This window comes from Zalophus californianus, chromosome 1 (assembly GCF_009762305.2).
Source record: "Zalophus californianus isolate mZalCal1 chromosome 1, mZalCal1.pri.v2, whole genome shotgun sequence".
Classification (NCBI taxonomy): Eukaryota; Metazoa; Chordata; class Mammalia; order Carnivora; family Otariidae; genus Zalophus; species Zalophus californianus.
This window is the reverse complement of record NC_045595.1, coordinates 104,692,632-104,710,490: the sequence shown is the minus strand read 5'-3', so window position 1 is coordinate 104,710,490 and position 17,859 is coordinate 104,692,632. Positions and strand designations below refer to the sequence as shown.

General features: G+C 36.8%; 1 protein-coding gene across 8 annotated transcripts in view; it reads right to left on the bottom strand.

Annotated features, from left to right (window-relative positions):
* Nucleotides 1-17,859, bottom strand: part of RNF13 (ring finger protein 13) — a 155,818-nt gene that overhangs the window by 52,107 nt on the left and 85,852 nt on the right. For 6 of the 8 annotated variants that reach the window (XM_027587708.2, XM_027587710.2, XM_027587711.2 and 3 more), the window contains 2 exons: nucleotides 16,590-16,677; nucleotides 9,978-10,068 (listed from right to left, as the gene is read on the bottom strand). In XM_027587708.2, coding sequence (XP_027443509.1) covers nucleotides 9,978-10,068; nucleotides 16,590-16,677 — 179 coding nt within the window. Of the gene's footprint in view, nucleotides 1-9,977; nucleotides 10,069-16,579; nucleotides 16,678-17,859 lie in introns of all 8 variants that reach the window. The other 2 variants (XM_027587714.2, XM_027587715.2) reach the window with 1 other exon arrangement.

Below are 17,859 nucleotides of genomic sequence, written 5' to 3'. Positions count from 1 at the left end.
TCCTTCCCCCACACAGAGATGTTTAGGACACCATAGGACTTAAGAAAAATAACATGAAATCAAATTAAGCAATTTTTAAGTCTTCATGCTATTATTTATTATATTCATATGTAGGGGGCTCTATCAAGCTTTACCAAATACAAAAACAAATAAAAAAGATAATGCAAGGAATTTCCCCCCAAATAAGTAAAATATTTTCCCAAAACTGCTGAGAATGCTAGAATAAAAGTAGCTTTTTATTTCAATCACTTTCCAGCAGAACAGGGGATGACAAAAGATTTGCATGCGTTTTTGTAGCTTTACATAAAATACTAAAATGACTGATCTATCAGGGTAAAAAGAGAAAAGCAGCAGGGCTGGGCTGCTGTATTTGATGCCATATCCTCCAGCATGAGGCCAGGTCTGGAAGTAATGTCCCTACACTTGGCACAAATCTGAAACCATCTGAGCCACTGCTGAGATAGTAACAGTGGTGCCCTTTTAAGCAGAAGAACCTTTCCGTACGATGCTAACCTTCTGCAACCTCCCTACCCGACTCCTACCAACATGCTATAAATTAACATTGTCAGGGGTTAGAAGCCAGACTACTGCATACCTAAATTCAACCCATTATAGAATCTAAATATTTCAGCAACAGCAAACTTTACATCTCTTACATTGGTTTTCTTCTGCTCCTTTTATGTTAACAACTTTCTAATGTACATGTGGCATGGAGGAGATAAACAAATAAACCCTGTCCTATGAGACAAGCCAAAGGGTTGCTCAGAAATGAACAGAACTGCCGGGTGAGAAGGAGCTAAATGAACAAAGCAGGAAGACTCAGGGAACTAGAAATTAAAAGACTTTATTGAAAACATCCTACATATGTGTAACCACAGAAATGAATCAATTCCAAAATTTTCTTGTAAGCACTGTGTTAGGATTCACAGAACTGGGTTCTAAATCTCGTGTTTTTTACGTCCTATTAATGATTGCCTGCTATACCTCAAACCATTTTAGTTTACTATCAAGATGTACTGTGAGAATTTTTTAAGGGTCTACAACTGATAGAAGGTTTTAAGCATCTTAAAGCAAGAGTTCAATGCACATTCAAGACACTGCCACTTCGTAAGCAAATTGCTAATGGTGGAGGGTGGTGATAGTAATGATCCAGGGCAGGGAACTACAACAGACAATCAGTCAGTCCTCCAGCTTTATTTCTATTTCCTCTGTCTGTCTAGGCTCCCAGAGCTGAGCCTACAGACTTCTCCCTCATGTCCTAACCCGAGGTGAATCTGTATCTGAAGGAGATACTGAAATAGTGTATTTTACCACACTACCTCCACGTCCACCCCTCCGCACAGTATACTCCATGAGCTCTGCAGCTAAGATTTGTCCATCGAAGCAGAGTCCTAAGTAACTCAGGAAATAGTGTCTTATTCTCCTTTGTAGGAGTTCCCAGGCTAATTTCAAACCAGGTGTCTAGGCCTAAACTTTATAACAATAATCTAACTTCCCAATCCCTCTGGGAAATGACTGCAAATATATATATATATGGTTTCTATTTGGGGTGTTGGAAAATTCTAAAATTAGAATGTGATGATGGCTGCACAACTCTGTAAATATACTAAAATCACTGAATTGTATACTTTAAAATTGGTAAATTTTATAGTACATAAAATATGTCTCAATAAAGCTGTACAAATGTTTGTTTGAAAGAACAAGCACACAAGAATGGCTACGAAAACCTGAAAGAGAGGAGTGGGCGTGGGGAAAGGCTCGCCCTATCAGATACTAGTGCGTATGATAAAACCCCATAACACAAAACAGAGTGGTATTGGTGGGCAAAAGATAAAGAAAATTCAGTTATGTATGGAAATATGGCAACATCTAAATTGGATGAAGGTACAAACATCTGAAGTAGTAGTGTTGGGATACCTGGATGGTTATTTGACAAAAGATATAATTGGTTCCATTTCTCAAGCTTTAAATAGGATAAATTACAAATAAGACAAATTTAATGTTAAAAATGAAACCATACAAGTATGAAATGTGGGTAAATTCTTCCGTAACCTAGAAGCAGGGGAAACTTTCCTAAGACTCAAGACCAGCAGCCCACTGGAAAAGATTAACATATTTGCATTTAAAAAAATAACACAAGGGGTGCCTGGGTGACTCAGTTGGTTGAGCGTCTGATGCTTGATCTCAGCTCAGTTCTTGATCTCAGGGTTCTGAGTTCAAGCTCCACACTGGGCTCCCCACTGGGTGTGGAGCTTCATTAAATAAATAAAAATAAAAATAAAGAATAAAGTAAAATTAAAATGACAAAGTATTAGAAAGTGCTTGTAATATATCACAAACAAATGGTTAACATACCTTATAAATAAAGAGCTTCTAAAAAGAAAATTACCAACAAGCTATAGGAAAAATGAGCTAAAGATAAATAGTTCAAAGAAAAGCTCTATATATAAGAAAAGATGCTCAATTTGCTCATATAAAGAAAATACATACTGAAACTACAACAGGAAACCATTCCTCCACTATCTAGTAAAAACTGAAAATTCTAACATACTTTGTTGATGAGGCTGTGGGAAAAGAGACATCGTGTATCGCTGGCACAACCCTTATGGATGGGAATTTATAGTATCTAGAAAAAATACAATACATTTAACCTCTGACCTAGCAATCCCACTTTTAGAAATCCAAAGGTATACTAGCAAAAGCATAAAAAGACTTCTACATAAGGTTATTCACTATAACACTATTTGTTACAGCGAAAGAATGCAAACAATTCTAATGTCCATCAGCAGAGGATCTGACTGATTAAATAGTGGCCCATCTACAAAATGGAGTTCTATGCAGCTGTTAAAAAGGAATGAAGAATGTATCTACTCCTATGTGATCACCAGGATATACTGTTAAGTGGGGGTGGGAGGGAGGAAGTATATGGTATGGTCTTTATGTATTGAGGGTGAAAGATAAGGGACAAGAGATAGGTATTTGATTATAATTTTAAAGAATTCAAGAATAAACTAAAAACTTTTTAAAAATTGTTACTTAAGAGGTGCCTGGCTGGCTCAGTTGGAAGAGCATGCAACTCTTGATCTCAGGTCATGAGTTCAAAATGAATAAACTTTATTTTTTTTTAAAGATTTTATTTATTTGACAGAGACAGAGAGAGAGAGAGAGAGAGAGAGCACAAGCAGGGGGAGGGGCAGAGGGAGAAGAAGAAGCAGACTCCCTACTGAGCAGGGAGCCTGATATGGGGCTCGATCCCAGGAGTCTGGGATCATGACCTGAGCCAAAGGCAGCCACTTAACCAACAGAGCCACCCAGGTGCCCCAATAAATTTTAAAACTGTTACTTAAAAGGTTAGGATGGGAACAGGATGGACAGAGCAGATGATATGTAGAAGCTGGACTTCTCTGAATATATACTGTGTTTTATTGATTTTGACTTTAAGTTTATATATAATAACAAAAATCACAATGGGGGTAAAAAGCAATCCCTAAAATCTAAAAGCAACATGAATCAAATAGGTCTGTGCTTCCAGCTGATAGCATCAGCACACAGAATATTTTACATGTCTTTAAAGCATGGTAATTTGATTTTTAGATCCTTATGATATACCTTAGAAATAATTTTTTTTTTTAAACAGCAGTAGTGTTGGTATTGTTCTGTTATGTGTGTATTGTGGAACTAAAAAAGAAAACAATTACTTTGGTGTCTCTGAGCACAGAAAAATAAAATATAGATGTAAGATCAATGAAGTACAGTAAAAATCCTTCAGTCCTGAATTTAGGTTGGAAGCAATAGTATGCACTCATGATTTTTTGTATCTTTAAAAAACATATTATTCTACCTGAAAGCCTTACCCTGTAAAACAAAAACCAAAAAATAAAAAAACAAAAAGCATATATATTTCTTAGTTTTATCCTCTGAAAAGCCCTAGAAATAATGACAAACCAAGGAGCAATGATCACCCTTCAGTGTCTAAACACCATATCCAATTAAAAGGAGCCAGAGCTCCTTGAAAAAACGACAGGTTCCAAGTCAGGGGGAGGAAAAGAACAAGATGGGCCTGGAACATCTTGTCATACAGAAAACAAGAGGCAATCAAAAGCTCCAGATTTACATCAAAAGAAATTTGGATTAAACTTGAAATTTGAAATGGGAAAATGTGAACATCAATAAAGATAATAACTGCTGAGTGAGATAAGTCAATCAGAGAAAGACATGTATTATATGATCTTACTGATATGAGGAATTCTTAATCTCAGGAAACAAACTCAGGGTTGCTGGAGTGGTGGGGGTGGCAGGGATGGGGTGGCTGGGTGATAGACATTGGGGAGTATATGTGCTATGGTGAGCGCTGTGAATTGTGTAAGACTGTTGAATCACAGACCTGTACCTCTGAAACAAATAATACATTATATGTTAAAAAAAAAAAAAAAAGAAGATAGCAGGAAGGGAAAAATGAAGGGGGGACATCACAGGGGGAGATGAACCATGAGAGACTATGGACTCTGAGAAACAAACTGAGGGTTCTAGAGGGGAAGGGGGTCGGGGATGGGTTAGCCTGGTGATGGGTATTAAAGAGGGCATGTACTGCATGGACCTCTGGGTGTTATACACAAACAATGAATCATGGAACACTACATCAAAAACTAATGATGTAATGTATGGTGATTAACATAACGTAATAAAAAAAGATAACTACAATGGGCTGAAGCATATTCAATGAGTTTTAACTCATGAGTTCATTATGATACTTTGAACATATACATAAATCATCTTTGGAAGATGCTAGTGAACCAAATCATTTTGAAAAACAGTAAACGAAGGGAAGGAATTGTTTATCCTTTTTTTTTTTTTTTTAAGATTTCTTTATTTGAGAGAGAGAGAGAGAGAGAACACATGCAGAAGCGAGGGGCAGGGGCAGAGGCAGAGGGAGAGAGAGAATCCCAAGCCGACTCCCCACTGAGTGTGGAGCCCGATGCAGGGCTCAATCCCAGGACCATAAGATTGTGACCAGAGCCAAAATCAAGTTGGACACTTAATCGACTGAGTCACCCAGATACCCCTCTTTTTAAGATTTTATTTTTAAATAATCTCTACACCCAACATAGAGCTCAAACTGACAACCCTGAGATCAAAAGTCACATGCTCCACCAACTAAGCCAGCCAGGCACCCCTATCCTAGCTTTCTTAAACAGACTGTATATCAAGGTAATGAAATAATCGATAAGGTGCAAGTTCTTTTTATAGAAGCATCTTAGCTAATAAATGAAGAAGGAATTATAAAATTAGATATTTGCAAACCCTAAAGAACTAATGGAACTAGGCAGTTATCATCAATGATTGCTCACCATAGAGAGAGAACCAAATACTATGTGTCTCCTGATGGAAATACATAATAGCATATATAAAGTATCCTTACATTACCTATGCTTCGTGCCCTGTAATCACACTTGAATTAAAACAAACCTCTAGGGGTGCCTGGGTGGCTCAGTTGTTAAGCGTTTCCCTTCCACTCAGGTCATGATCCCAGGGTCCTGGGATCGAGCCCCACATCGGGCTCCCTGCTCAGCGGGAAGCCTGCTTCTCCCTCTCCCACTCCCCCTGCTTGTGTTCACTCTCTTGCTGTGTCTCTGTCAAATAAATAAATAAAATCTTTAAAAAACAAACAAACCTTTAGAACTATTAGCAATTAATAGGAAAAATAAGTAACAAAGGAAAATTCAATACCCCATGGATGCAAACGGAAAAGTTCGGGTACGTTTTACAGAATAACCCAATTTCTTCAATAAATAAATGACTAGGGGAAAAAAAAAAGACACATGGCAAATTTACGGATTAAAAATAGCATCAGCATATGCCCTGATTTGCCTGGGTGAGTTTATGCCTGTTGTCCCAATGTAATTATTAAAAGTAACTCTTTTCACTCTCAACAGTCACCTCAATTAAAAGAAACTTAAAAAAAAAAACTTAAGACATAAAGAACCATTGCAATGTATGGGCATTACTTAGATTCTGCTTCAAACAAATACTTAAAAAAAAGAATTTCAGACAGTTGGGAAAATCTGAAGACTAAAATATGTGTTGATATTAAATTAATGTATACTTCCCCCCAAAAAAACGATAGTACGTTTTTATATGTAAAAATATCTTCTAGTGATATACTCTCAGATATTTACAGTAGAAATGACAGGATGTCTGGGACTTGCTTCAAAATAATCATGGTGTGGGAAAGAAAGAGGTTGAAGGGGGTGGGGTTTAAGGGTGGACAGTCAAAAAAAAAACTGACCATGTGTTGATAATTTTGAAACTAAATGATCAGATTCATTATACTCATCTCTCTACTTTTAAATATGCTTGGAAGTTTCCATAATAAAAAGTAGAATAAGTACTGGTTAGGATGTTAGAGAAAGGGGAACTCTCGTGAACTTTTGGTGGGAATGTTAATTGGTACGACCACTGTGGAAAACACTGTGGAGGTTCCTTAAAAGATTAAAAATAGAAATGCCATATGATCCAGTGATTCTACTATTGGGTATTCACCTAAAGAAAGCAAAAACACTAATTCAAAAAGAAACATGCCCCCTATGTTTATTGCAGCATTATTTATAATTGCCAAGATATGGAAGCAACCCAAGTATCCATCAAGAGACAAATGGATAAAAAAAATGTGGTATGTATGTGTACAAAGAAACACACACAAACATACATACACACAAAATAATATTATTCAGCCATTAAAAAAGAATGAAATCTTGCCACATGACAACATGGATGGACCTAGCGGGTATTATGCTGAGTGAAGTTAAGTGGACAGAGAGACAAATATCAAAAGATTTCACTTATATATAGAATCTAAAAAACAAATCAAACAAAAACACAGATTCTTAAATACAGAGAACTGGTTGTTGCCAGAGGGGAAGTGTGGGTGGTGATGGGTGAAACAGGTGAAGGGGGTTAAACAGACTACAAACTTCCAGTTATAAGTCGCAAAGATAAGAGTACAACATTAGGAATATAGTCAATAATACTGTAATAACACTGTATCATCACAAATGGGGACTATACTTATCATGGTGAACACTGAGTTATGTATAGAATTATCAAATCACTATGCTGTACATCTGATACTAATAGAACATTGCATGTCAACTATGCTTCAATAATAAATTTTTTTAAGAGGCGCCTGGGTGGCTCAGTCAGTTAAGACTGTGCCTTCAGCTCAGGTCATGATCTCAGGGTCCTGGGACCGAGCCCTGTGTTGGGTTCCCTGCTCAGTGGGGAGTCTGCTTCTCCCTCTCCCTCTGACCCTCCACCCCCTAACTTGTGCTCCCTCTCTCTCATAAATAAATAAAATCTTATGAGAGAGAGAGAGAATGAGTAGGGAGGAGGGGCAGAAGGAGAGGGAGAAGCAGACTCCCCACTGAGCCGGGAGCCCGATGTGGGGCTCGGTCCCAGGACCCTGAGATCATGACCTGAGCCCAAGGCAGAGGTGTAACCGACTGAGGCATCCCACAAATAAAATCCTTAAAAAAGTAATTTTTTTAAGTAGAATAAATTTATGGGTGGGTGGGTAGGTAGGCAGGCAAACATGGAGACAGACAAAGGCCAGCTGACAGATGGATGAGGCAGATGTGTATGCACATGTTTATGGTCCCTTATGCACAATTATGAAATTTAAAAAGCCTTAAAAAATAATGTTGGCGGGCGCCTGGGTGGCTCAGTTGGTTAAGCAACTGCCTTCGGCTTAGGTCATGATCCTGGAGTCCCAGGATCGAGTCCCACATCGGGCTCCCTGCTCAGCAGGGAGTCTGCTTCTCCCTCTGACCCTCTTCCCTCTCGTGCTCTCTCTCATTCTCTCTCTGTCAAATAAATAAATAAAATCTTTAAAAAAAATAATGTTGGCAATTCATCTGATAGTCAACCTGAACTGACATGATAAAATACCCATGCATTCACTGCAGATATAGATAATTTGTTTGATTCTGGGATGCTGCCTCAAATTATGTTTGGAATTGTACTTAACATCTAAAATTCCAAAAAAATTTTAATTCTGCAATACATCTGTCCCCACAAGTTAAGATAAGGGATTTTGTGGAATTGTATTACCATGGAAAGGATCCAAATATTAAGTAAATAAAGCATGCTACAAAATACTATATACTGCATGGTTCTATTTAGTGAGCACATCATCATTAACTAAATGTGAGTATTCAAAAATGGGGAAAATTTAAAGTTTTTTAAAAAGTAGTTGCCGCTGTTAGAGAAGAGAAGCATAGGGACTTCCATTTTAATGCTTTATATTTCTGAATTTTTTCCATATTTTACCAGTATGTATTACTTTTTAATTTAAAAAATGATTTTATAATAAAAACCAAAAAAGACTCTTTATGACACATATTAAAATATACAGAATTTTTCTAAATGAGGGAACAATACTGAGGCAAAAGTATTAGTTTACCCCTCTACTAACTAAACAAGCATGGTTGACAAAATAGCATCTTAACATAACTATTTCTAAGCACATTCCAGATTACATTCTGGAACTTAAAAAAGATGTTCTGAGCATATAATATGTGAACAATATTTTAAATATCAAAACTGTGTAGGGAAAATGACAAAAACAATTAATAGAAAAACTTTCCCAGGGCATCTGGGTGGTTCAGTCGTTAAGCGTCTGCCTTCCGCTCAGGTCATGATCCCAGGGTCCTGGGATGGAGCCCCGCATCGGGCTCCCTGCTCAGCAGGAAGCCTGCTTCTCCCTCTCCCACTCCCCCTGCTTGTGTTCCCTCTCTCGCTGTGTCTCTGTCAAATAAATAAATAAAATCTTATTAAAAAAAAAAAAAGACTTTCCCTCTTCTTTTTGTGCATTTTCAAATTCAAATGTTCATAGATTCCCCCCCCAATAATTAAAATTGGATTTCATTGTGCCAGTTTCCTCTTTTGAAAAATGTAGATAATAAGAGATAATAACAACCTCCCAAGGGTTGTTGTGAAAATTGAATGGATAAAAAGTGTAAAAGTCTTGCTTTCATGAGTGCTGGCACTTGGCCAAATACTCAATAAACATTATTGCTTTTATTACTAATATTGTTGTTATTATTCCTCTTAGTCAAAAGCCTGCTCCAGCCTACTATCTGCTCCATGGAAGAAGTTCTGAAGTGTTAATTGCAATGTTTTCTATATGACATGAAACAGCCGGGCCTCAGTTAGTTTTGGTCTATGTTAACCTGGTAATGAGATTTTGGGGGAAATTCCATTTAAAAGTTTTTATTCCAAATGAAACTTTTCAAAGTTGAAAACAAACTTTTTGTCTTTGTAAAAATTAAGTGAATAGCACACTGTGTTTTGGATTGTGTTTATAACAAATCTCTTTTTAATAAAATATAAATATGTCTTAATGAAAAGTGTCATATAAATGTAAATCACACTGTTACTAAATACCAATGATTTGACTGATCTATAAAAGGGAAAGTTTGGTACTTTTTTTTAAAGACATTTATTTACTTATTTACTTACTTACTTTTTTATTTACTTATTTTTATTTATTTATTTATTTATTTATTTGAGAGAGAGAGTGCATGTAAGCACAAGCAGGGAGAGGGGTAGAAGAAGAGGGAGAAGCAGGCTTCCCGCTGAGCAGGGAGCCCTCGTGGGGCTTACTCTAATCCCAGGACCCTGGGATTATGACCTGTGTCAAAGGCAGATGCTTAACCGACTGAGCCACCCAGATGCCCTGAAAGTCTGGTATCTTTTTGGCAACACCGGTGCCTTAGGCTTTCTAGCATGAGTATATTTTCAAAATGTAATCATGCACAGACAAAATATTACAATACAGTCTTAAAATCATAATGACTTAAGAGGTAATTTAGCACAGCAGAGTTCATTTTAAAACATAACCTTGGTTACAACTAATCATAGTTCTACCCTAATATAAAGAATATTAAGCTACATGATTATTTTTTATATCCATTACTTACCCTTTTTCATATGTAAATTCATCTTTCAGGGAATTAGCTGATGATTCCCCAATAAAGACAGATGGAATGTCAATTTTCTTTAGCACATCAACTGTATAAAATAATAATAAAATTATTCTTAAAATCCCATACTCCGTGTACAATCAACTTTACTTTCTTCATAACAGCAGCAAATGCAACTGGAAACAATTACAATCAATTCAACTTGGTTGATTTTCCTGATTGCAGATTTATACCATCATCAATCACAGTGGTTGAGAAATACTATTACATTTACAGTAACAAAAGCTAACATTTTGCATACATACATTTTCATACTATCTCAACAGTCCTATGAAGATTAGATATAATTATTTTTAATATTTCCTTTTGATTTATTCTTCTATAGACATTATTAACTCTTAGAAAAGAGAAAGAAATTTTAAGTTTTCTTTCCACATATAACTTAAATGAAAAAGTGAGAAAGCTTTTTTTACATACCCATTCCCAGGAGACATATAAGCCAAAGAATGTAAGAAAAGACCACTTTACAGAAGTCTCAAAAATGATACCATATATCTATGGCTTTCCAGAGTGAAGGGCTGACAGAAGTTGAGAAAGGGCACAGAATAGGAAAGCCGAGTAAATTTCTACTTCCTCCTAAGCCTGGAGTTCAGAGTAAAGCTTTGTTTTGTTTGAGGTCTTAAGAAACTGGACTCTTATACCTATTTATAAAACCAAAATCAAATGCCAACAAAAGAGAAGTTTATAAAAATTACCCATTACTCAGGAAGATCCTCTTAAATTTACAAGAGAAAAAGCAGCCTTATTTTTAGCTGTGAGTTAATTTAACAAATTTGGCTTTAGAGAAAGTCCATTTATTTTCATTATATTTTTCACAATAACTTTGTTCTACATTTCTTTTTTAAACGCAAATTTGTTATTTTAAAAAGGAGGGGGATACAAGAAAACCACACACAACCATTATCCTTCCCACCCAAATACAAAGGTTTTATTTGAAGTAATAAACAGTTCTATGAGTTTCAACACATACAGTTATGTAACCGCCACCACCACAAACAAGATACAGAATGTTCTCTCACCCCCAAAATTCCCTTGTACCTCCCCCTTTATTTTCAACCCCTCCCCTCCAACCTAAGCACCTGCAGTTGTGTTTTCTTTAATCCTTATAAAAACAAGTTTTTGTTTTTTTAAACATTAGCAGGACTCACTAATTTTTTTTAAAGATTTTATTTATTTATTTGAGAGAGAGGGAGAGAGCATGAGCGGGGGGTGGGGGCAGGCAGAGGGAGAGGGAGAAGCATACTCCCCACTGAGCAGGGAGCCCAATGCAGGGCTCTATCCCAGGACCCTGAGATCATGACTTGAGCCGAAGGCAGACACTTAACTGACTGAGCCACCCAGGCGCCCCACAAAAACAAGTTCGAAAGTTATAAAATCTTGGTATCCTTGGTAGAGTACATTTTTTTCATTTCTAGATTGTTTTTGTTTTATGCAAATATAATCATTCATTCCGCTCATTCTCTCCTTTCCTCCCTCTCTTCCCATCCCTGCCCCTCTTTCACATACACATGCCCCCATATAAGCTCCAGGAGGGCAGGAACCAAAATGGTTGGTAAAGGAATATTTAATCACAATTTTTATATCAGTGGGACCACATAATAATGGAAAAAAGTATAAGCTTCCTTTCACTCAATGATACACCTCAGATATCCTGTCATGTCAATAATTACTGGAAGTGACAGAACTTCTTTGAGTTATGATATCTAAAGATATGTAAAAAGTTCCTCACTTTAGTCAGAAGAAGGGAGAAATGTATGCAAATATGAAAAGCCATCTTGGAGACTTTGCAATATTATTTATCTAGTGAAAACAAAACCAAACATGTTCTAGTTCACAAAATACTTTAAAAAAAATGCTAAATTTTAATTCTGATCCACAAAACAACTCTGTGAAATATACACTGCGATAGTGTTGTCACGATCTCGTAGACAAATTACAATGTAGATGGCCAACTCCAACATCTCTAGATTCACATATCCAACTGCCTGTCCAGTATCTCCACTTGATTGCCTAATAGATGTTTTCAACTTAATGTTTTTCAAATGGAACTCTCACTCTCTCTTTCCTCTCAATCAGCTCTACTCCTGGTCTTTCTCCTCTCTGTAAACAGCGTTCTGTATTCACCTAGTTTCTCAGGCTGTACACCTTGGAATCATTCTTGACTCCTCCCTTTCCTCATTTCTTCTATCAAATCCTATCAACTTCAAAACAGAGCCATAATTCTATCACTTCTCATCACAGTCACTGCTAATACTCCAGATCACCATCACCTCTGGCCTGGCTACCGCAGCAACACTCTGACTTGTCTCTTTGTTGGCACTCCTGCCCACCTTTCACCTTCCATCTATTCTTCAAAGAACAGCCAAAGTGATCCTTTTAAAATAAAAGATCACCTCACATCTCTGTTTAAAAGCTACACATAACAAATTCCAAAGTCCTACAAATACCCAACATGATCTTACCACTGGCCCCTTCTCTAACCTCCTCCTCTGCCACTCTCTCTGCCTTGCTCACTATACTCCAGCCACTGTGGCTTTCTGTCACACCTTGAAAACACCAAATATGCTTTATCTTTGAGCCTTTGCATTTGCTTGCTGTTCCCTTTCCTTGGAACACTGCTCCAGAAATCTGCATGGCTCAGTCTCTTGCTGTAGACCTATGTTTAAATGTCAAAGCCTTATAGAAGCCTTCTCTGGCCACCCTACCTAAAATAGGCACCCTCCTCTCATCCCTGCCACTCTATATCCCTTCAGCCTGACATGATTTTTCTTTTAAAGATTTTATTTATTTATTTGAGAGAGAGAGCATGAGAGAGGGGAGGGTCAGAGGGAGAAGCAGACTCCCTGCTGAGCAGGGAGCCTGATGCAGGACTGGATCCCGGGACTCCAGGATCATGACTTGAGCTGAAGGCAGTTGCTTAATCAACTGAGCCACCCAGGTGCCCTGACATGATTTTCTTTATAGTACTTATCACTACTTGATATACAGCATATCTCTTTGATTATGTGTTCATTTCCTCTCTCCCACCCTAGAATGTAATAATAGCAGTAATAATAGCTGAGTAGCCATAAATTATTATTATTGCTGCCATTACATAATGTATAATAAATAGATGATAATATAATTAGATACTAGCTAAGTAACTTACCACTAAGAAACAGGCAATCTTCTAGATGCTTTCTATGTCTGAATTCATTCAATCCTCAACAACAACCCAATGGGTTAAGTACTATTATCATTCCCATTTTACAGATCAGAAAGGTGAGGCCTACAGAGATGTAAGGTAACATTACCAAGGTCACACAGCTAGCAGGTGATCCAATTGCAATTCAAACCCTAGCAGGCAGTACCTAAAAGCCACACTGTTAACTACTGCATTCTGCTACTTCACTGAAAGATAGGAGAGCAGGGCCTTAAACTGTATCATTCCCTGCTATAGTCATGGTGCCTAAAATAGTACCTAATGAAGAGCAGCCTGTCAAAAAATATTTGTTGAAGGAAGACAGCAAGTAAAAAAGGAGAACAAACCCAGACATATTGATAACCTGCCCTGGTTATACAATTAGGAATTTGCACAGCCGAGACTCAAACTTGAGGCTCTGCCTCCTAATCTAGGCTCCTGCAACTCTGGCATGGGATGGCAGATCTTCACAACCTTGTCAGGTCAAATAAAAACTAAAATTACTCACACCTTTACAGATGAAAGTAAAGGGCTTAAAAGGTTAAGTAGCTTTCCCAAAGTTCATATATTAACTAACCTAGAAGAATAAACCCACATTTCTGGTTCTTAAGTTGGGGTTTTCTCCATCACATTCTGCTGCCTTCTGAAGATGATAAATATTATTGGCTCACTGAGTTAACCCATCCTATGTCCTAGCTGAAATAAAAAAACAGACAAATTCCTTGTGTGAAATGTTGGCTGCAAGGGGCTTTTAAGACTTCCTTTTATTTCCAGATACTAGAATGTCTGCTCTTAGGAGAACATGTGCAATATTCTTTGTGGTTGTAGACTAAACCTTAAAAAGGGGGATAGATACATGCCTCTTTTAATGAATCCACGCTTTCCTTTCCTCCACCAAGTAAGAGCAAAGATGAAAATGGGAAAGATCTTTACATTTGTTTCTGAATATATGAAATGTCCAAAACACACATACACAGGGATAGAGCAAAATATCACAGAAAGAATCTAAGCAATAAAGAACCAAAATTCTGAGCAATCTTTGAAATTTAATAGCTCAGTTGGAACATTTCCATGGCAACAACAGGATTACATGGCTATGTGCTACTTTTAACATTTAGCATATTTTCCTTAGCAACTGACATGATTACCACAAAAAGGTATCATGGTATTACAAAGACAAAACAGGTGTTAGAGGGAACAGGCACTTTCTGCTTACAAAATTTTTATTGAAAACATGTAAAAAGAGTAAATAGCTTAGAATATGAATCTGTTTAACTCAAAACGCCTGAGCAGGTCTTGAAGCCTGCTAAACACTGGGCTCAGGCCTTCAGCAAAACACACAAGGAGTTAAGTAGCTTGCTTAAAGTTATACAGCTAATACAAGTGAGAGCTTCAATTTAAATTCACACCTATTTCTTGAGTATTCATGCTTTCCATTTTGCTAGTAATGTATATAGGTAACAAAAGTTACTGACCTGTGTGTGTGTGTGTGTGTGTGTGTGTGTGTATTTTTTAAGAGAGATAGTTAAAGAAGAAAATTGTGTCAACTCTGCAGTGCCAACAGAACTAGTTTATTTGGCAAGTAAAGTACCTTCATCAATTCCTCTAATTCCCAGCAGTGATTGTCAAACTTCTTGTGAAATGCTAGAACCTCCTAAGGGTACCTCATGCATTATAATGATTTAATCATCTAGAATGTTAAATAATAATTTTAAATATATATAGAAATTAACAAAGGAACTTATTACCAAGTTTTACTTTTTACAAATTATAATTTTGCCTCAGATTCTACTAGGGGTAAGAAGAAAAGGGTTCTACTCAAACAACAATGACAAATACTGTCTTAAGCTATAAAAAATTTAGTCAAGGGCTCCAAAATATTTCCTGTTGAGGATCTAGTTATTTAAAGTCTTAAATATATTCCAATGTAGGATACCAGTCCATAGCTTTACGTCTGCCCTTTCCTCCAAGCTCTTTCTTGCATGGGAGACTCAATGGCACTTAGTAGCCAGAGGTATTATGGTTATGTGCTAGAAGAAAAACAAAAATAAAATACTCAATCATGAATGCTGGCAGTACGTTTTGGGTTCTGAACCCAATTTTCAGTGGATATGTGGGGGATCTCCCCCACACCATGGAACAACTCAACTCAATTCTGACATTATCTACTTGGAGATAGCAACAGATTCCACAGGTTAAAGTTTAGTCTCACAAGACTGCCCCCAACCCTTCAGACACCAGTTTTAAGTCTAGGTTATCACCTGTGCTTTTGATCCACCAGCTCTAGGTTAGAGGTTCCATTGACAACCTCCTCCTTGGGTTCAATTAATTTGCTAGAGTGGCTCACAGAACTCAGAGAAACAATCTACTTACCAGATTATCAGTTTATTATGAAAGAATGTAACTCAGGAACAGCCAGATGAAAGAGATGCATAGGGCAAGGTATGTGAGAAGGGATGTGGAGCTTCCATGCCCGGAAAGGGCATGGAACTCTCCCCAGATCTCCATGTGTTCACCAACCTAGAAGCTCTCTGAACCCTGTCCTTTTGGTTTTGTATGGAGGCTCCATTACACAGGCACAATTGATTAAACCACTGGCCACTGGAGATCTATTCAACCTCCAGTCCTCTGCCTCTCCCCAGAGATCCAGGGGGGTGGAACTGAAAGCTCACAGGGTTGGTTCTCCTGGCAGCCAGCCCTCATCCTCAGATGCAGTCCCAAAGTCACATCATTAACATAACAAAAGATACCTTTATCACTCTCACCAAATTAAGTGAAAGTGTACAGCTTAAAAGTCACTGCTTAAAGCCAGTTATTTGGTTAAAATTGGCTCATTTTTCCCTATAAGCTAAGAGAATAAGGGAAAATATTCCCATTTTGAATGAAAAGCTACAGGCATGTCAATGTATATTAAGAAGCTAATAACCAACTTTTGTAAGAAAGCACAAGTAGGTGGCTTTGAAATTCTATAAGAATACAGTAGCTACTTAGTATAGACACATATCCTAATATTTAATATTGTAAATCTATAAATAAATCACCAGAATTCTTCTCTGGGATCCTTAACTCAGCATGTTTATCTCTATTTAAAGCTTTGGTTTTCTCTTTGTTTTTGCCAAAATACCAACACATCTTCTAAAATGAAACACAAAGGTAAAAGAAAACAAAACAACTAACTATTCAGAAAAGAATAAGTCAATTCCACTTCAGCATGAATAAAATTGTCCCAAGAGGGTTCAGATGAGTTATGTTTCTGAAAGAAAAGAAATTTTGCCTTTTAAACAGAAAATGAGAGGGGAAAAAATCTTAAGTTTTAGTTTCAAAAGATCTGTCAAACAGGAGAGAAGAAAAGTGATACCTGTACTTACTGTCGTTGGATCCCATGCTAATGAGGTCATCAGAGTCAACATTGTGAACTATGGCTGCTTTGTATCCTGCTCTCTGGGCATTTAAAACCTGCAAGTCAGAAAACAATCACAATATGAGGAAGAGAGTGCTTTGTCATACAGTCCCTCAGCTTCAACATAAATCAGCATGTGTCTAGGACTAGATTATGTATATATGTAAGAACGGATCCCAAGTATGTTCTTGAAACATAACATGTTTTACAACTGATTATCAATGACTTTGGATATCTTCTTGATTTCATTCATGGCATGAAGTGAATGAGAAGCAAATAAAGGACAGATACAAGCTAAAATACTAAAAGGATCCAAAGCAATAAACCCATCTAGCTCCAACAGGTAGAGACTTGCTATGATCAGGCTCAAGAGTCATCAGCCCTTGGGCATTCAAATCTACCTCTGATGCTTCTTAGGGGGATAAACTTGGACAAATTATTTTTCTTCATGTGGATTAATCAGAATAATAGTATCCTATCACTAAAAAAAAAAAAAAAAACCCAGTCTATAGGAGATAAGAGTGCCTCAAGGAATTAATAGCACCTATGAATCAGCCTCAGAGTAGGAACTCACTGAATATTACTCATTCAAGAGTAAACCTATAAAATGTGCACTCAAATTAATAGCCCACATTATAACATTAAAAACACAAGAAAGAAAATTAGAGATTTTTTAAAAAACTGATTAAAGTAGCATAGTTTACCAACACAGGACCTACTGCTCTAAAGTTAAGAATGCAGCAAGAAAATTAACCAGCCAACAAAACTGTTACAAGGAATGTTTTGCAGTCCTGCAAGAAAATGTCAATAATCAAGAAAGTTTGCTATTTTTTTATATGTGCACTTTTAAGTATCCAGCTAAAATTGAGAAAATGCTAGCTCCAAAGCTTCTTCCACATAGATACTACTGCTTTTTCAAGGGGAGGGAAAAAATACTCTTAAGAAGATATTATAGTTTTTAAATCTTATTTCTTATTTATTACTTATACATTAATCTATTATTTATTCATTCTATTGCCATAGGAGGAGAGACTTTGCTTAGCTTTTAGTTAAACAAAAGTATACTTGGTTGGTGTTCCTATTAGTTTATTTGATGCTTTAGTGACCATTTTAACTGTTCCCCAAAAGCTAACCCAGTAACTGAGGAGAAACGTTTAAGACATTCAAAAAACAACTGTTCCCAGAGATACAATTTAAGAAATATAAAATTTGTATCAAAAGCTGTTCTCTTCTAATAA